Source organism: Mustela erminea, chromosome 20 (genome assembly GCF_009829155.1).
Source record: "Mustela erminea isolate mMusErm1 chromosome 20, mMusErm1.Pri, whole genome shotgun sequence".
In the NCBI taxonomy this organism is placed as follows: domain Eukaryota; kingdom Metazoa; phylum Chordata; class Mammalia; order Carnivora; family Mustelidae; genus Mustela; species Mustela erminea.
In genome coordinates, this window is record NC_045633.1 from 7,415,019 (window position 1) to 7,436,065 (window position 21,047).

General features: G+C 36.2%; 1 protein-coding gene across 2 annotated transcripts in view; it reads right to left on the bottom strand.

Annotated features, from left to right (window-relative positions):
- The window catches only part of LOC116581390 (ATP-binding cassette sub-family A member 3-like), a 124,420-nt gene that overhangs the window by 66,108 nt on the left and 37,265 nt on the right, over positions 1-21,047 (bottom strand). Inside the window, exons 9-12 of one of the 2 annotated variants that reach the window (XM_032328554.1) lie at positions 17,623-17,796; positions 16,750-16,928; positions 15,843-15,977; positions 6,339-6,468 (exon numbers count right to left, since the gene is read on the bottom strand). In XM_032328554.1, the coding sequence (XP_032184445.1) occupies positions 6,339-6,468; positions 15,843-15,977; positions 16,750-16,928; positions 17,623-17,796 (618 nt within the window). Of the gene's footprint in view, positions 1-6,338; positions 6,469-12,785; positions 12,901-15,842; positions 15,978-16,749; positions 16,929-17,622; positions 17,797-21,047 lie in introns of both variants that reach the window. The other variant, XM_032328555.1, reaches the window with a different exon arrangement.

Below are 21,047 nucleotides of genomic sequence, written 5' to 3' on the forward strand. Positions count from 1 at the left end.
CAGGACGCTGGGATCATGACCTGAGCCGAAGGCAGCTGCTTAACCAACTGAGCCACCCAGGCGTCCCATGTATGTAATATTTTTCAAGTCATCTATGTGTTGTTGATATTCTGCCTACTTGCTATCTTTTATTAAAAGTGGGATACTGAAATCTACAATTATTACTTTTGCATTTGTCTTTTTCTGCCTTAAATTCTGACAGTTTTTGCTTCATATATTTGGGAACTTTGTTGTTAGGTGCATATAAATTTATAAATGTTACAACTTCAAGGTAAATTGACCCCTTTATCATTACAAAATATCCTTCTCTTTTTCTAGTAACACTTTGTTTCAGAGTCTGATATTTGCATAGCTACTGGAGATTTACTTTGGTTGCATTTTTTTTTTTTAAAGATTTTATTTATTTATTTGACAGAGAGAGATCACAGGTAGATAGAGAGGCAGGCAGAGAGAGAGAGGGAAGCAGGCTCCCAGCTGAGCAGAGAGCCTGATGCGGGACTCGATCCCAGGACCCCGAGATCATGACCTGAACTGAAGGCAGCGGCTTAACCCACTGAGCCACCCAGGCGCCCCACTTTGGTTGCATTTTACGTATTCTTTACATCCTTTTACTTTCAAAGTATTTGTATCTTTGAATCTAAAATGTGTCTCCTGTACAAAGCAGAGAGCTGGATTTTATTTTAATACATCTGATAATCAGCCTTTTCTATGGATTGTACAATCCACTAACAATATTATTATCGATATAGCTGGGTTTAAGTCAGCTTTTTCATTTTTATGTCTCATGTCATTTTTGTTACTCTATTTCTTCTTTATCGCTTTCTTTTGCCTTGATTATTTTCTAGCGTAACATTTAAATTCCTTTAATGATTTTTTCCACTATATATGTATTTTTGAATTATTTTCTTAGTAGTTGTTCTGAGGCTTACTAGGCATATTTATCAGATTTATGTTAACTTAATTCTAGAGAGCTGCTCTCTCTTCTCTATTTTTGTGCTGCTATTATACACAGTTCATCTACATGTGTTACCATTCCTACAATACACTGTATAATTAATAGTTACAGGATTTTATGCCTATTACTGAAGTGGATAAAGGAGAGTAAGCATGTAATTATAGTTTGTTAAACTTACTTCTTATTTTGCATTTTTGGTTCTCTTCATTTGTTCCTATGGATTTGTGTTCCCATCTAGTATCCCTTCCTTACTCTATTACAACTTGGCACCCATCCACCTCCTTTATGCTATTACTGTCAAATTTATTACTTTTCTGAATTACAGGCCCAACATTACAATAATATAAATATTTTTATAGAATTTCTTTTGAAATTAAAGGAAAATATGTATTGATTTACTGTCCACATACATATACATAAACATTATATATAGTGTGTATGTATGTGTGTGTATATATATACCTGTATCACATCTTCCTTATCCATTCATGTGTTGATGGATACTCGGGTTGCTTCTATTTCTTAGTTGTTATAAATAATGCTGCAGTAAATGTAGGGGTACATGCATATTTTTAAATTACTATTTTTATTTTCTTTGAGTAAATTCTCATTAGTGAAGTTACTGGATCATATCGTATTTCTGTTTTTAATTTTTTGAGGAAATTTCAAGCTATTTTCTACTGTGGCTTAACCAATTTACATTCCCACCAATAGTGCATGAGGGTTCTCTTTCCTCCACATTCTCCCCAACACTTGTTATTTCTTGTCCTTTTGACACTAACCATTCTAACCGGTGTGAAGTGATATTTCACTGTGGTTTCAATTTGCATTAAATAATGATGACTGATGTTGAGCATCTTTTTAAAAAATAGATTTTTAAAAAATTTATTTGAGAGCAGAGAGTCTGCTTCTCCCTCCCTCCCCCTCAGAGGGAGAAGTAGACTCCCTGCTGAGCAGGGAACCCAACATGGGGCTCAATCCCAGGACCCTGGGTCCATGATCTTAGCCAAAGATGGATGCTTAACTGACAGCTACCCAGGCTTCCCTTGAGCATCTTTTCATATGTCTATTGGTCATCTATATGTCTTTGGAAAAATATATACTCAGGTCCTCTGTTCACTTTTTAATCAGATTGTGTCCCTTTTTTGGTGTTGAGTTTTATGAGTTCTTTACCCATTCTGGATATTAACCCCTTACTGGATATGTCATTTGCAAATATATTCTCCCATTCAGGTTTTCTCTCATGTTTTGCTGATTTTTTCAGTGATACACATATAGATTTCCTTTATTCTCTGCACATTTATCAGTGGGTTTTGATAAATGGTGACCATTAGGTTTGTATATAACCACTCTGCATATAGCAATTTATATTGAGTTGATGACTGTCCAGATTTGAACCCATTCTTTTTTCTTCTCCTCCCCATGTTTTAGGTATATGTTGTTATTTCTATATTATTTTATTTTGTGAGTTCCTTGACTAATTTTTTAATAGAAATATTCATTTTTATTGCTTTTGTGCTTCCTCCCTTTACACTGTCATTTTCGGTCTTTCCTTTCCACTCTTTAAAGTCCCTTTTAATATTTCTTGCAGGGTTGGTTTAGTGGTCATGAACTCCTTTGGTTTTTTTGTGTGTCTGGGAGTTTCTTTATCTCTCCTATTCTGAATGATAGCCTTGCTGGATAGAAGTATTCTTGGCTACAGATTTTTCCCAGTCAACACTTTTAATATTCCACTCTCTTCTGGTTTGCAAAATTTCTGCTGAAAAATCTCCTGCTAGTCTTATGGGTTTCCCCTTGTAGGTTACAGTTTCCTTTTGTCTTGCTGCTTTAAATTTTTTTCTTTATTACTATATTTTGCCAGTTGAATTATAATATATCTTATTGTGGATCTGCTTTTGCTGATTTTGATGGGGGTTCTCTGTGCCTCCTGGATCTGGATATGTTTCCTTCCCCAGGTAGGGATGTTTTTAGCTATTATTTCTTCAAATAATTTACCCACCCCCTTTTCTCTATCTTCTTCTGGGACTCTTATAATATGAATGTTATTATATTGGATGGAATCAGAGTTTCCTAAATCTATTCTAATTTTGCATAATTCTTTGTTCCCTCTTTTGTTCAGCTTGATTACTTTCCCCTAGTCTGCCTTCTGGGTCACTAATTCATTCTTCTGCTTTTCCCATCTTGCAGTTCATTCCATCAGGCATATATCTCATTTTGTTTATTGAGCCCTTTGTCTCTGTTATGTTGTTCCTTACTCCTGTGTTAAGGGTCTCATTTGCATCTTCCACTCTTTTTTCAATTCCAGTGAGTATCCTTATTATCATTACTTTAAACTCCTATCAGGCATGTTACTTTTATCTGTTTTGCTTAGATCTCTGGCTGTGGCCTTGTCCTGTTTTCACATTTGGAATAAATTTTTCTGTCTCCTCACTTTGTCTGCCTATGTCTGTTTCTGTGTATTAGCAAAGTCAGCTATGTCTTCTGCTCTTGAAAGTAGTGACTTTATGAAGAAGAGGACCTGGAGTGCTCTGCAGTGCAGCATCCCCTGTTCACCAGAATTTGGCACTTCAAAAACGTGTGTTGTTTATACCCTACTGTTGTGTCTGAGTCACTTTTCCTTTCAGTGAAGTCATCTGCAGTGACTCCTCAACTTTTGTAGGCACGATTGTTCTCTGTGATATTAGTAGGATCTAGACAGGCCAGCAAGGAGCCCAGAATCCTAGGATCATGATCTGAGCTGAAGGCAGACATTTAACAGACTGATCCACCCAAGCAGCCCCAGAAAGGACAGCTCTGAAAGGGTATACCTGCCAGGGAACTTTAGAGCGTGGTGGCAGTGTTAGCAAACTTGCTCTGGGCCACTGGTCTTATGCTGGATCCCCCAAAGTGCTGAAGTGGCTGGGGGCAGAGCCTGGGCTTGGTGCACAAGAATGGTTGAGTGTAGCACAGCAGGTATTTAGGGAACACAATGGCAGGACAGGGTGCAGTTGTGGCTTTAACAAAATTTGTCCTGAGCCTGGGACTGAAGCTAGCAGGCTTAAAGTGGGTGAGTCCTCAGGAGAACTCATGGGCATTATGTACTACTAGCAGGTTAGGTAGCAAGTGAATCTGCAGTCCTGCTGCCTGCAGATAACCTTGTGTTTATGCTGGGACCAGAGGATTGGGGGTAGGAGTGAGAAAGGGGGAAATGGTACCTGCCAGCTCCCTCAGTTTTGAAGAAGTCCCCAACATCTCTGAGATCAGTATGAACAGATCCTTCTCCCATTAGCCCCTGTCCTGGAAACTGCTGTTTTTATGTTGTCTCTCTGTGCAGACTGTTCTTTCTTCAAGGGACATTAGCCATCCCTGCTTGCCCATGCTGAGTCAGCTGACTTTTAAAACCCCAGGCTCTAAGTTCCAATGGTTATACACATTCACAGAATTCAGCTCTTCTGGTTTTAAAAGCGATGGGGACCAGTCTTCCCCATGTGAGCTCCTTGAAGCAAAGATCAATTTCTCTGCTCTTTCTGTGTACAACTCCCTCCCTCTTGCAGGCAGCCTCCCTCTGCCTTTCTGACCTTCCTAATCTTTCAGATGCAGTTTTTTGTCTATATTTAGTTGTAGAGTTTGTTCTGCTAATCTTTGGAACACTTGCAATTCTATTTACTTGGATAAGGATAATATCTAGTTGTAAACATGGTATGGGGTGAGCTCAGGGTCCTCCTACTCTGCCATCTTCCCAAACTACCCCTGCATATTAATTTTGTGTTCTGCAACCTATGGAATTCATTTATTAGTTCTAATAGTTTTTTGGTGGTGTCTTTAGGGTTTTCTACATACATCATTTGCTAATAGTTATGGTATTAAGTCTTACCAATTTAATGCCTTTTATTTCTTTTTCTTGTCTGATTGCTGTCACTACGGCATCCACTATTATGTTGAATTAAAGTGGTAGGAGCAGACATGTTTGTCTTGTTATTGATCTCAGAAAAAAAGATTTCAGTTTTTCACCACTGAGTATTATTTTAGCTGTAAGTTTATCACAGATGGCCTTAATAATATTGAAATATATTCCCTCCAAACATACTTTTGGAGTTCCCTCCAAACTTAGAGAGTTTTGAATCAAGAATGGATGTCACATTTTGTCAAATGCTTTTTTTCTGCATCTACTGAGATGATCATATGGTTTTTATCCTTCCTCTTGTTCATTTGATTGTTCATTTTGATTGATTTGCCAGTACTGAATCACCCTTGCATCTGTGGCATAAATCCAACACGATCATGATGAATCCTGTTAATCTATTGTTAATTTGGTTTGCTAACATTTTCTTGAGGTTTACATATATGTTCATCAGAAATACTGACCTGTAATTTTACGTACGGTGCTTGATTTGGTATCAGGATAATGCTGACCTTGCAGAATGAATTTGAAAGTTTTCTTCCTCTTAATTTTTTGGAATACCTTGAGAAGAATGAACATTAAATCTTTTAAATGTTTGATAAAATTCGCCTGCAAAGACATCTGTTCCTGGACTTTGGGTCATTGGGAGTTTTTTCATTACTGATTCAGTTTCATTATTAGTAACTGATAATTTCAAATTTTCAACTTTTTATTAAATATCATCCCTTTTGGCCTCCATTGTTTCTAATTAGAAGTCAGCTTCTGGTCTTGTTGGGGTGCATCTGAATGTGACAATTCTGGCTTCTTGCTTTGAAGATTTTCTCCTTAATTTTTACTGTAATATTTGTGGGTGAAGATCTCTTCACATTTATCCTATTGGAAGTTAGCGGAGCTTCTTGAATGTGTAAATTAATGTTTTCAGCCATTACCTTTTTGGCTTTGTTCTCTTTCTCCTCTCTTACATCCCAGTTACATGTATGCTGGTGCATTTAAAGGTATCAAAAATTCCTATCAAACTGTTAACTTTCCCTCTTCTTTTTCCTTAATTTTATTCACATTTTATAAAATCTATCTTCAAGTTCACTGGTGTTCTCTTGTTACAATTCATGAAATTTACTGTTGAGCCCCTTTAACGAATTTTTCACTTTGGTTATTGTACTTTTCAAACTCCAGAATTCCCACCTGGTTTTTTAAATAATTTCTATCTTTTCATTGATACTTTCTATTTCATACTGTTTTCATATATTACATTACTTCTTTAATCATGGTTTCCTTTAGTTCTTTGAGCATATTTATAATGGTCACTTTGTAAAATCTTCGTAAAACCTGTTATCTGCTATCTTTCATATAAAATTATTTAAAATTTAAAAAGAAACATAACTGAACAATTTTATGCATCACTGAACTGGCTAAATTGTAAATATCAAAAGAATACAAAAAAGTCTTATAGGCTTGATCTACAGTGTCTATGTTAGGATACTCTGGACAGATATATACACTTACCTGAGAGAATAGATAGGGTAGTGGATTTTCCTGCCCCATTGTGTCCTAGAAGAACAGTGATCTGCCCCACATATAAATTCAAAGACAAGTCTTTTATAGCTATCTTGGTAGTATTTTGCACCCGGAATTCCTGTTGAGGAAAACCCACAATATGTTGACTTTATCATTATCACTTTGGAAGGACAAGCACTCATATCAACTATATATACAAGAAATTATACCACATAATTAATCTCATGAGGAAATAAAAAAATCCAAAATTAAGAAGGCTGAAAATGTGACTGGAAAAAATATCTGAAGGCATAACATGAGCTATAAAATTTCATAGTAAGTCTATAAATATCCCCTCAGTAATATCCATTCATGCCTTGATTCAATTAACATCTTAAAGCTGATAATGCCATAATATTCTCTAGTCCATAAATTTGTCCTGGTTTGGAGAATTGCCAATAAAATACCTGGATAGAATATCTAAACCATAAATGTTTTATAGGCATCTCAAACTTCTTATGTGAGTTTAGCAGGGTTTCTTAGTGCCTAGTGGCTCAGGTGGTTAAGGATTCAATTCTTGGTTTCACCTCAGGTCATGATCTCCTGGTCATGAAATCAAGCCCTGTCCATTGGGCACAGAGTCTGCTTCAGATTCTCTCTCCCTCTCCTGTTCACACTCTCTCAAAAACAAACAAACAAACAAATAAAGAAATAAAGAAAATTCTCCTTAAAAAGATGCAAAAATATGGAAGGAGCATCACTCTCACTCTAGAAAATAAGAAACTTGTTTAAATAATCTAAAAAAATCATAAATTTTCTTGAATTCATCAGAGTAGTGATGTTTCCAGGCAACCAATTAGCCTTGAATTTGAGAAAAAATAGATACCTTTAAGAAGAGATGATGTCTCCTCCTTTATGTGGAGGAGACAAAGGTAGTATGTAACTAATAAAAAGATTTTGGTTAAATTTGTAATGCAAATGAAGTAAAAATACTTTAAGAAACACAATATCTAAATCAAAAACTTGGGATTTAAGCCCATTTCATTCAGACTTTATACATATGTTCCTTCCAGTATAACCCATTGATGGTGAAAAAAGCAAAACATCTTGTGTAACAAAAAAAGTGATTTCTCTTTTACCCTAAATGGCAATAAATGTTTTCTCCATAGATGTCCTCATCCTCTCTTTTCCTTAGACCAAAGCTACCAGCTTCATGAACCGCTTATTTGAAATCTCTAATTAAATGAATGTGTAAAGTTTTACATCCAAAATGAAGCTCTTAATTTCTTAAAGTTTCACTTTAAAACCAACTAATGAAAAACCTCAAATTCTCCCCCAATATCTCCAGTATCCATAAATTGCTCCACCAGCCATCCATTGCTCAAGGCACAAAACCAACTACTTTAGTTTACTCCTTTTTCTTCAATTTTACATCCAGAGAGTAAACCTTTTCAGCTCTGCTCCCAGATATATTCTGAATTTCTATACTTCTATCTCCATGAGACCAGTCCACACTGCCACCACATCTTACCCAAGCTATTATAAAAGCCCCTGACTTATCTTCTTTCTTCCACTCATAATCCTCACAGCAGTCAGAGTATTCTCACAGAAAAATTAGATCATGTTTCTTTACTTAATAAAGGCCAGTATTGGTTGATGCACATTTGGGCTCCTTCCATAGTTTGGCTATAAACATTGGGGTACATATATCCCTTCAAATTAGTAATTTTGTATTCTTATAGGTAAATATCTCATCATAAATATCTCATCATTGGTGGATCATAGGGTGGTTCTATTTTTAACTTTCTGAGGAACCTTTGTATTGTTCTCCAGAGTAGCTGCACCCATTTGTATTCCTACCAACAAGAACTACCCTTTCTCCACATTCTCGCCAACACCTGTTATTTTCTGTGTTACTTTTAGCCATTCTGACTGGTGTGAGGCAATGATGTGGATGGAGCTAGAGTGTAATGCTAACCAAAGTGGTCAGAGAAAGACAAATAAGATATGATTTTGCTCATATGTAGAATTTAAGAAACAAATTAATATGGAGTAGGGGGGAGGCAAATAAGAAAAGCCTCACTACAGAGAACAAACACAGTCACACGAGGGGAGGTAGCTGGGGAGGATGGGTTAAATGGGTGGTGGATATTAAGGAGGGCACTTGTGATGAGCACTGGGTGTTGTATGTTAAGTGATGAATCACTAAATTCTACATCTGAAACAAATGTTACACTGTATGTTACTAACTGGAATTTAAATAAAAACTTGGGAGAAAAAATAATAAAGGTCAACAATTATTTTCTAATATTAAAAAAAAAATGGAATCCGAGCTTTATCATGGCCTTCACAGCCCCCTGCATGGTTTATGTTGTGACTATATCACCAAATTCATTTCATGTCATTCTTTCTCTTTCTTTTCTTTACTCCAACTTTAATCTAGTCTGTGTTCCTCAACAAATGAAACTCCTTTCAATCTCAAAGGTTTGAATTTTCTATTTTAATTATCTCTACCTAGTTTTCCAACTATCTGGATACTTGGTATCCCATGATCAGTTGCTTCGTGTCTACCAAGGCTCAACAGCATGTCAGAACTGTTTTTTGAAAAATATAACTCTCTGCTTCAACTGATGATGGCATGGCCTTGATCCAGAACCCTAGATGTCTGCATTGTTACACTCCCATTGAGCTTTACCATAAAATCAACATGATATACTTTCCCAGTGTTACACCCACAGATACAAAGTCGGCTGAATTGGGATGACTAAGCAGCAGGAATGCTTCTACTACCTCCTGGACCTGTTGCAGTGTCCTTTTCTGCTGCAGACTCCACTCAAAGTTGGCAGGTATTTTTGTATCATTTAGTATAGAGGTAAAAACAGTATTATCAGGTACAGACTATATTGGCCTCAAAACCTGAAGTAGCCAGTAGGCACTATTTTCCTTTTTTACAGTGGAAGGTATAAAATGCACTAAATTATCCTATACTTTGGGAAGAATTACTAGCAGATATGAGATCACTAACTCCTAAAATTTTTACTAATGTAGTGAGTCCCTGAATCTTCATAGGCTTTATTTGTTCCCTCTTCAGAATACATGTCTGACCAAGGCCTCCAACAAACTTGCCATTTCTTGCTTATCTGATCCAATTATCTATATAGTGGGTCAAAGTGATACTCTGCAAAATGTATAGCTAATCCAGCTCCCTTCAGATTATATTAGGACAGAGATCTCAAGATCCTATAACCCTGGACAAATAGATATATACTGTTGCTATCCATTCAAATGAATACAAAGATCTCTGATTCCCATTTTGATGGTACAGGAAAAACAAACGTGCCAAATCAGTGGCCCTATACCACATTCTGAGGCTGTAATCTGTAATTGTAATCATTGTAATTATTATAATTATAATTATAATCTGTAATTATCTTCCATAAGTGAAAATTACCACATCTGACACAAAAACTGCAAATAGTTGAACTATTTTTTTGAATCTGGGATAGATCCACTGTCATTCTGCAGGTTTGCAAGTACCAGAGGGGAGAGTTAAATAGGGTTAAGGGGAATTGCTACTCATGCCACTTTCATCTCTGCCACCTTCCCAAGAATGTGATATTGCCTTTTATTTACCATCTTGGCCAGTGGGGGTAGGCAGTTTCAAAGGGTTCCACCTGGCTTTTCTAATAGAACAGCTCTTCCCCAGAGGCCAATGAATCAAAATAAGGATTTACACCAACCATCAGGTATGTCATTGCTTTTTTTTTTTCTTTTCATTTTTTAAAATTTTGTTAGCCACCATCAGTATATAATTAGTTTTTGATAAAGTGTTCCATGATTCATCCTTTGTGTATAAAACCCAGTGCTCCATGCAAAACGTGCCCTCCTTAATATCCATCACCGGGCTAACCCATCTCCTCACTCCTTTTTCCCTATGAAACCCTCAGTTTGTTTCCCAGAGTCCACAGTCTCTCATGGCTCCTCTTCCTCTCTGATTACCCCCTTCATTTTCCCCTTCCTTCTCCTAATGTCCTCTGTGCTGTTCCTTATGTTCCACAAGTAAGTGAAACCACATAATTGGCTTTCTCTGCTTGACTTGTTTCACTTAGCATAATCCCCTCCAGTTCCATCCATGTTGATGCAAAAGTTGGGTATTCATCCTTTCTGATGTCTGAGTAATACCCCATTATATATATGGACCACATCTTCTTTATCTATTTGTCTGTTGAAGGGCATCTCAGCTCCTTCCATAGTTTGGTTACTGTGGACACTGCTGCTATGAACATTAGGGTCCATATGGCCCTTCTTTTTACTATGTCTGTATCTTTGAGGTAAATACCTAGTAGTGCAATTGCTGGGTCATAGGGTAGCTCTATTCTTAACATATTGCAGAACCTCCATACTGTTTTCCAGAGTGGCTGTACCAACTTGCATTCCCACCACCAGTGTAAGAGGGTTCCCCTTTCTCCACATCCTTGCCAACATTTGTTTTTGTTGTTTCCTGTTTTGTTAATTTTTGCCATTCTCATCGGTGTAAGGTGATGCATCATTGTGGTTTTGATTTGTATTTCTCTGATGGCTAGTGATGTTGGACATTTTTTCATGTCTCTTAGCCATTTGTATGTCTTCTTTGGAGAAGTGTCTGTTCAGGTCTTCTGTCCATTTTTTGACTTGATTATTTGTTTTTTGAGTGTTGAGTTTGAGAAGTTCTTTTTTTTTTTTTTTTTTAAAGATTTTATTTATTTATTTGACAGAGAGAGATCACAAGTAGGCAGAGAGGCAGGCAGAGAGAGAGAGAGAGGAGGAAGCAGGCTCCCTGCTGAGCAGAGAGCCCGATGCGGGACTCGATCCCAGGACCCTGAGATCATGACCTGAGCCGAAGGCAGCGGCTTAACCCACTGAGCCACCCAGGCGCCCAAGAAGTTCTTTATAGATATTGGATATCAGCCTTTTGTTTGTAGTGTCATTTGCAAATACCTTCTCCCATTCTCTGGGTTGACTCTTTGTTTTGTTGACAGTTGCCTTTGGTGTTTAGAAGTTTTTTTTATCTTGATGAAGTCCCAAAAGTTCATTTTTGCTTTTGGTTCCCTTGTCTTTGGAGACGTGTCTTCAAAGAAGTTGCTGTGGCCAAGGTTGAAGAGGTTACTGCCTATGTTCTCTTCTAGGATTTTGATGGATTCCTGTCTCACATTGAGGTCTTTCATCCATTTTGGGTTTATCTTTGTGTATGGTGTAAGAGAATGGTCCAATTTCATTCTTCTATATGTAGCTGCCCATTTTTTCCAGGACCATTTGTTGAAAAGACTGTCTTTTATCCAATGAATATTTTTTTCCTGATTAGCTGCTATAGAATTGAAGTTCCATTTCTGGAGTCTCTATTTTTTTCCATTGGTCTATGTGTCCATCTTTGTGCCAATACCGTGCTGTCTTGGTGATCACAGCTTCGCAATACAGCTTGAAATCAGGCAACGTGATGCCCCCCAGCTTTGTCTTTCTTTTTCATTATCATTCCCCTGGCAGTTCAGGGTATTTTCTGTTCTGCACAAATTTTAGAACTTTTTGTTCCAGCTCTTTAAAAAGTGCCAATGGTATTTTCATCAGGATGGCATTGAAAGTATAGATTGCTCTGGGCAGCATAGACTTTTTTTTTTTAATTCTTCCAAACCATGAGCATGGAATATTTTTCCATCTTTTTGTGTCTTTCTCAATTTCTTTCATAAGTGTTCTGTAGTTTCTAGAGCACAGATCCTTTACTTCTTTAGTTAGGTTTATTCCTAGGTATCTTATGGTTTTTGAATGGAATTCAAAACCATTCTTATGAATGAATTCCATTCAAAAACCATAACCTAGAAATAAACCTAACTAAAGAAGTGAATGGAATTGATGCCTAAATTTGTAATTATACATTTGGCAACTACAGAAATGTCCACTAGATGGTACTGTAGTCCCAGTGTATCTACCATAAGTCATCAACAGCCAAGATTACATTTATTACCTAGCTGCACATAGACTTGCTCTAACAGTAGGATAGTGATGGTACTTTGGATCTCCAAGTATGGTTACCCAAGTAAATTGCTTGAAGTCCCTTTGTCCGACTTGGGTAATCCTCATGTACATTTGGTAATGTTGCAGAACACTTCTACCTAGCCAATCCAGACCTTCCTTTGTTCAATGAGTGTGAGCTCTGCAAATTGGAAACTGTGGAGGAGACCATGAATTTACATATCAGGTGCTATCTTAGCTCCTGATGATACAACTTTTATTTCTCCTGGTAGTACAGGTTGGGCAATATCCTCATTAACTATCCTGCTGTGTTGCCTCAAGAGAACTGTGCTCTGTTAACCCTCATTTGTGGACCAGGTGTCCCAGACTGCCACTCCATACTTGACACTTTATTTGAAAAATTGTTCCTGCCTGTGTGACCACCTATCCTCTATTATGTTGGACTCACATTACCTCCACTTCTACTAGCGAGTCCATGTCTGTTAAGGTATCTCCTACTGCCAGACTTTATCAGTGATGCTGGTATTCCTCTCACTAGTATATTCCTCATTGCTCTGACTGGGCACACCTGCAAAAGCATGGTCATGTAGTAGATTAAGTGGGTGAAACTGGGTCAGGGTCTTTCTAAGGTTGCAGTCAAGAGGTAACCTGGGCTAAAGTCATCTGAAGACTTGACCGAGACCAGGGTATCCACTTCTAGGCCTACTCAAGTTCATACTGATTGTCTGGGGAAGATTCAGTTCTTGTCTATATGACCAGCTTGAATGACATGGTGCTATCTCCAGAGCAAGCAATTCACAACTAAGTCAAAGGCCACAATGACTTCTATGACCCAGTTTTGGAAGTCCTATACTTCACTTGCAGAGTATTATAAAGGTTACAAGATCAGCCTAGTCACTGCAGAACGGGCCTGCACAGAAATGTGAATATCATTGAGGATCCCTGGGGGCCATCATGAAAGCTTCCAGCAACCACAGTCCATCCTCTGCCTCCAATGACTCATTTTGTTCTCACATTAAAACACCTTCACCGGCTCTCAATGCTACAAATGTCTCAACCAGTTATAGCATCAGCTCAAAGTCCAGGGTCCTGCCATCTAAATCAGGTCCAGGTGTTGATGAGCCTCCCGTGGTCTAGTTTCTAGAGATTACCTCTTAGAGCACCATTACTCTATAGTGGAAGACACGTGATCAAAAGGGACTTGAAATCTACCATCTTCCACTCTCCCCGCAAACCCAACACAAACTAGTGGGATATTCGTAACTTAACCACTACACATACATAACTCTCAGTAAAGTAAGTGGGAGGTAAGAAGAATAAAGCAGTCAAATGAAATTCTGAAATCTACTATTTTTAACTGTCGGCAGTTCTTTGATTAGGACCCAAGACTAAAGGATAATTCTCCAAGGTACTTGACTCCACTTTCTATTCTTGACTCTGACTTCTCAATCATGCTTCCTTCACCATGAAAAGCATACCATGGTTTCAGCTATTTTTTCTAGCCTGCTTTCTATTTGTAGGAGTTTGGCAGTTCAAAGGCCTCTATTCATTTTTTACTATATTGGTTCTTTTAAAGAAGCTAGGGGTATTTCTTATAGCACAATTTTATTTAAATTTTGCTCATGCAAGCCACAAAAGCCACTCCCACAAATATATGTGAGATAATCCTTTACCTTTGGCTTCTGTTGAGGTTCCTGCAAATAATGCCCTAAGTCACTATTGTCCCTAATGTTTGATTAAACGACACTCTGAGGCACAACCTTAGCTATTTATCCATCTGAAACAAAGGTTTTACTCAACATTTTTATTTCTTTGGTTATAGTTTTTGGTTATAGTTGACACACAACATTACATTAGTTTCAGGGCTACAGCTTAGTGATTTTACAAGTTTATACATTATGCTGTGTTCACCACAATTATAGCTACCATCTGTTCCATTACATCAGTATTATGAAATCATTGACTATATTCCTTATGCTCTGCTTTTTATTCCCCTGACTTACTCATGACACAACTGGAGGCCAATATCTTTCTTCCCTCTTCATCTATTTTCCCCAAACTCCCATCTCCCTGCTTTCTAGAACCATCAATTTGTTCTCCTTATTTATAGTTCTGGTTCTGTTTTTTGTTTATTCACTTTTTAGCCTCCACTTATGAGTGACATATTGTGAAAAATGAGTGAAATATGAGACATATTTGTCTTTCTCAATCTGACTTATTTCATATAGCATAATATAGTCTAGGTCCACCCATATTGTGTTAAATGGCACAATCTCATGCTTTCTGATGACTGTGTAATATTCCATTGCATATATACACATTTTCCTTATCCATTCATCTACTGATGGGCACTTGGGTTGCTTCCATGTTTTGGCCACAGTAAATAATGTTGCAATAAACACTGAGGTACACATATCCTAGTGTGTACATTTTCCCAGGGTAAATGCTCAAGAGTAGAATTATTGGATCATATGGTAATTCTACTTTTAGTTTTTTGTTTTGTTTTGTTTCGGTTTTTTTACTTTTAGTTTTTTGAGGAACTTCCATCCTGTTTTCCACAGTGGCTGGACCAATTTACATTCCCACCAACAGTACATGAGGGTTCCTTTTTCTCCACATCCTTGCCATCACTGTTGTTTCTTGTGTTTTTTATTTTAGCCATTATTACCAGGGTGAGGTAAAAACTCCTTGTGGTTTTGATTTGCATTTCCCTAATGAGTGATGCTGAGCATCTCTTTATGTGTCTGTTGGTCATCTGCTTTGGAAAAATGTCTATTCAGGTCCTCTGCCCATTTTTAAATCAGATTGTTTCATTTTTTTGGTGTTGGCTTGTATGGGTTTTTACATATTTTGGAATATTAACCCTTTAACAGATTATATCATTTGCAAATATCTTCTCCCATTCTATAGGCTGTTTTATTTTGTTGATGGTTATACACTCATCTTCAAAATCAGCTGTATTGGCAGGGAGGCTCTGGGTTTCCCAAGGCTGTGGGGTTAGGAGCTCAAACAAAACTTAGGTAGACCTGTGAGAGGCAATACTAGCCAATGTTTAGGTTACTTAAATACTGCATGCCTACAGTTGGTAAATAAATACAGTTGATAAATTAAGAGATTCAAAAGTCCCCCCTTGATGAATTCCTTGACAGAGGGAGATTACATAACAAATAAATGCAAAACATTTCTGAACAGAAATTAATGTTCACACAAATTATTCATCTCCGATAGACTCTACCTTTTAGAATGAGAGCACTTGTGGAAGACACCATATAGTTTATAGAAACTATAAACTATAGTTTCTATAGTTTAGAATCTATTCTGGAGGAAGGAGAAAGATATGACATTTTATTACATACTGAAAAAATTTTATTTTGATCTTTCTTAAAAGAAAGGCCATGACTTTCTATTAGCATGTGATCTTTTTCCTGGTATTTCTAGTAATAATCATTTACAATGAACTATAACCTAAATTTCAGTTCCATCAGGAAGAAAAAAGTTTTGAAACAATACCTTGCACAAATGTTTGATTTGGATACCTGCCACCAAATCAGTAGGCTCTGCTTCAAAATACTTGCTTTCATTTGTTTCATAAAATTGCCTTGTTTCCTTTTTCTCCTCAGGTGTTTCTCCAAACCAGTGAGAACGCTGAAAAAGGGGGAATAAAAGTGAAATTACTGCAAACGTTTTTGAAAAGTGATGCAACAGAAAATACTTTAGCTTGTTACCTTTTGTACTGAGATGGACTGATGAAAATTTCTTGGGGTTAAATTTTGGAGCTAAATGGCTTAATCTGAAGCCCCAAGGCATAAGAGCAGACTGCTCTATTAAAATCATAACTGTCCAAGAGGGACAAATGTAAATTGCTCTAAAATGAGGCCATAACAAAAACAATTATATCACTCCTTGTCATATCTTCTCTTACCAATACATAAGCCAATACAAGAAGGGAAAAGACTGAGAATGGAAGGCAAGATATACATGATTCCCATGCATGGGTCAGACTCTAAGACATCTGTACTAAACAATGATATAAAACAGGTGGTAAGTGTCCAGACAGGGGGCATAATTAAACCTCTGCTTTTACTACCCAAAGACCCATACTATATTAATTTCTTTATGCCCAAGTTTAATTGTTTATGAGCTACTTGTCTGTAACTGTGATGGAATACTCAGAATTTTTAAAGTTTGGAGTTAGGTGCCATGATCCACACATTATTTATAGTTATATATACTGGGTGCTTTAAAGTGTATTAGGAAAAGGCCAATGAGTGGCCAGAGTCATTAAAATTATTCTTGCACCAGAACTAGTGGATCAATTATAGACAGTGCAAAATTAGCTCATGGTGGCTTTTATAGAAATTACAATACTTGTTCATAAGGAGTGACCTCTGTCAGCAACAGAAGCATTAGAACTCACCAGCAAGAAAAAGTTCCATGGCTTGGGCACACCATACTCCCCTGGAAAGACAGCTTCTATATACCAGGCCACAAGGCCATATAAGAAAGCATCAAATAAAAACATTCCCAGTACATGGGTAAAGTCAAAGTTCTCCATTTTGGGTGATGAAAAGATGTTACTCCATTTAATTCCAATTTCTAAGAGATAACAGTTGACATTTAATTAAGGTGCCAACTGACACTAAAAGAGTTATTCAACTGCATCATAATTAAAGAGTGAAGGAAAAAGGTGTTAATATTCTACAGAGATTCCTTTTATAGTCAAGTTACTTTCTTATACCATTAGAATTTAGGGCATCTAAGCAAGTAATCATGTAAGATACTTCCTAGTGTGCCAGAAAACAATCAGATGAATGAAACAAAAATAAAATATACTAAGGAATATAAACATTAAGAAAAATAAGCAAACCTATGGGTTAAGACACAGACTCCTTCCTCTCCACCCCTCCTCATGCTGAATGTTCACTGGGAAAGATAATTTTAGAAAACCATAATCATTGAAAAGCAGGGATAAATGCTATCTACAAGAGAGAAGACTAGAAGAATTTTTATGTAGATATTGCCCTGATGAAAAAAGGAAGACTAAAAGTTACTGAAAGCAAACCTGTTTTGCTTCCTGTCCTAGCACTAAACAGCAGCCAGGAGCTCCAAATGAGTAGGGAAAGATACAAATAGACTTGAGCAAATTTATGGAGAGAATGTGGAAGCACTCATGTGCTACCGGAGGTGGTATGAAATAATATCATTTTTTGAAGGACAGTTTAACAATATTAATTTTAAAATTGTGAATATCTTATGAGAATATCATCAAATTTAGAAGGTAAATACTCACTTTCCATTTCTGCCTTGACTAGGAATTTAGTTCCCAGTGCCATTGCAATATTTGAGCTGAGACAGGAAGCCAGCTTCTGGGTGAATGTCATTTGTGCAAAGTTTGTAGAGACTGTAGCAAATGGAAAGTAAGTGGCAAAATAAATGAAACCTCCAACAGAAACAGCAAAATGTGCTGGAAATAAGAAGGAAATTATAAGGTCAATTAAAGCTACATGCAGAAACCTAAGCTACAAAATCTTTGTCTTACTGGAAGAGTGTAATAAAACAAGCACAGTGAGAATAGAAATTTCTTTTGTTCACCATTTGCTCACCATTATAAAATGCGTGGCACTTAGGAGGTGCTTGAAAGTATTTTCTGAATGAATAAAAGCCTGAAATTAAACATTTCAGTAACAATTTTTTCTGGAATTTATCATTATATAATATAGTAGCTATGAATATTATAGTTCTTAATGGAAAATTTACATATTTAATATTCAGCATAAAAATTATAAATGTAAATACTATTATTGACATAATCAGAAAATATCTAGATTGTATTTCCAGATACTATGAGATTCAGTCTATGTCATGATACTGAGGGAAAAGAAGGATACTTGAATAAACAGGAATACAAAATTGGGTCTCAAAAAAGCAGATATGGTTTAGTATATGAAGAGTTCCAAAAATGTGACTCTGATAAAACACTAAAAAGAAAATTCCTGTTAATAAACCAATTAACATTATCAGGAGTTAAAATTCAGCATCTAAGTAAAAATGGTATGTTATAAAGTACAATGTATTATTCCATTGCCACTATTCCACTATTAGGAATGATTCTTCCTTTCCCTCTCTACCTCACTCTACATACCATATTCACAAACTAGAACACTTTATATACTCATCAATGTGTATTCTTTTTTAAAATTAAAATTATAAACAGAATGAGAGGGGACAAATAAGAGCTAACAAATATATCAGACACACCTGATAAAATGGCATCAAAATATATAATGCAAAAAGTAACAATTAATATACAAATGTATAATCATAGTAGAGATTTTAACCATCTTTATCAGAATTAACAAACTTGACCTAATGAAAATACATGTCAACTATCCCAAACAACCTCAAAATAAACATCTTTTTCAAACATACTGATTTTAAAAAACTGGAATTGACTAGGTTATAACATAAATCTTAACAAATTTCAAAGGAATTACATTAAATTGGCAATCAATAACCAGAAGATATCCAAAAATATCCATTATGTTGAGCAATTTAAGACATCCCTCTTTGAATAATTCTCAATTAATTAAAATTATAAGGACAATTATAAAACATTTTAACAACAGGGAAAAGCTTATTTACCAAAATTTGTGTCATGTAGTCAAACCAGTACTAAGAGGGAAACAACTAGCCTTAAATTCATTTATTAAAAGACATAAGACAAACATTCACTATCACAAGATTTAAAAAATGGCAATAAATACAAAATTTATGGAATGGTAAGAGGATCAGCAAAGCCAAAAGGGGATTCTCTGTAGAGACTAATACTGCAACCAAACCTGTTGTGAAACTGATGAAGAAAAAAAAAGGCACAAATTACTAGTATAAGAAGTAAAAAAGCATATATCATGACAGACATTAGTAAAGACATTAAGAACATAAAAAACCATATTAAATTAGTGATACTTCACCAATAAATTTCAAAACTAAAAATGTAAGTTAAAGAAAATACAACTTACCAAAACTGAAAGAACTCTAACCTGAATGTCCTAAGGTCATAAAAGAAATTGAATCAATAATTAAAACCTTTCCCAATGCTTTTTCAGCAATTTCTAGCAGACAGTCAAAGAAGAAATAATCAAACCACTGCACTGAAATTCCAAGAGAGACAGAGATACAGAAATAGAGGACAACCTTCCCAAATACTTTTATAAAACTACCATAACTTGATAACAAAATCAACAGTGACAGTATAAAAAGGAAATTATAGAGAAATTTAACCTGAACATATAGGTAAAAACCTTAAACCAAAAATTAGTTTAATTAATCCAGCAGGAATACAAAGGAAAATACAAATATCAGGGCGAATTTAAATTTATTCCAAGAGTATGAGATTGGTATACTTAAAAATCATCTTATATAATGTACATTGTTAAGAAGAAAAGATAATTTTAGCATTTCAATAAATGCAAATAAAAATTCTAAATAAAACTCTACATCCTTAGTGCAGATAAAATTCTTAGAACAGTAAATAAACAAAACCTTTTTAACCTGATAAATTATATACCTATATAATTTAAAATTTTCCAGTCAACTTGGTGGTTATGTAGGGGGATTTTCCCCACACCATCAAGCAAGTGTCCAAGACATTAGTTGGGTGTCATAATGTTCAACTCAATTTTGACACTATTTTTTCCAAGACAGCACCAGATTCTACAGTTTAAGGATTTAGCCCTACCTGGCTATTTCCCTTACCCAAACTTCAGTCACAAGCCCAGGTTATTAGCTTTGCTTCTGCTGACTAAAGATCAGAGTTTCCAAGGACCTCATCCTTGGGCTCAATTAATCTGCTAAAGAGGAGGAAAAGTTAAGATGGTGGCGGTGTAGGGGGACCCTAAGTTTTTCTTATCCCTCAGATACAACTAGATATTCACCAAATCATTCTGAACACCTAAGAATTCAATGGGAGATCTGAGAAAACACATGCTGCAAGTCTACAAGTAGAAAAGCAACCACCATTTGGAAGGTAGAGGGTTCTGAGACTTGAACCCAGTGTGATATAAATGCAGAGGGGAGGAAGCCTGTTTAAGGAGGCTACCCCAAAGTATTATAACCAGCAGAGCACAGAATTGGAACTTGCAGAAGTCCACTACAGTCGTGTACATCCTTGGAATGAAGCTAAACCACTTTCTTGCATCTTACACAAAATAAATTCAAATGGATAAAAGACCTAAATGTGAGACAGGAATCCATCACAGTCCTAGAGAAGAACACAGGCTGAAACCTCTTCAACCTTGGCCACAGCAACTTCTTGCTAGATACATCACCAAAGGCAAGGGAAACAAAAGTAAAAATGAACTGTTGGGACTTCATCAGGATAAAAAGCTTTGCACAGCAAAGGAAACAATCAACAAAACTAAAAGGCAACCTACAGAATGGGAGATTTTTACAAATGGAATGTCAGATAAAGATCTATTTTCCAAAATCTATGAAGAACTTATTAAACTCAACACCCCAAAACCAAAAAATCCAGTTTAGAAATGGGCACAAGATGTGAACAGACATTTCCGCAAAGAAGACATACAGATGGCTAACGGACATGAAAAAATGCTCCTGGGCATCATGGAAATACAAATCAAAACCACAATGAGATACCACCTCACACCTGTCAAAATGACTAAAATGAGCAACTCAGGAAACAACAGATATTGATGA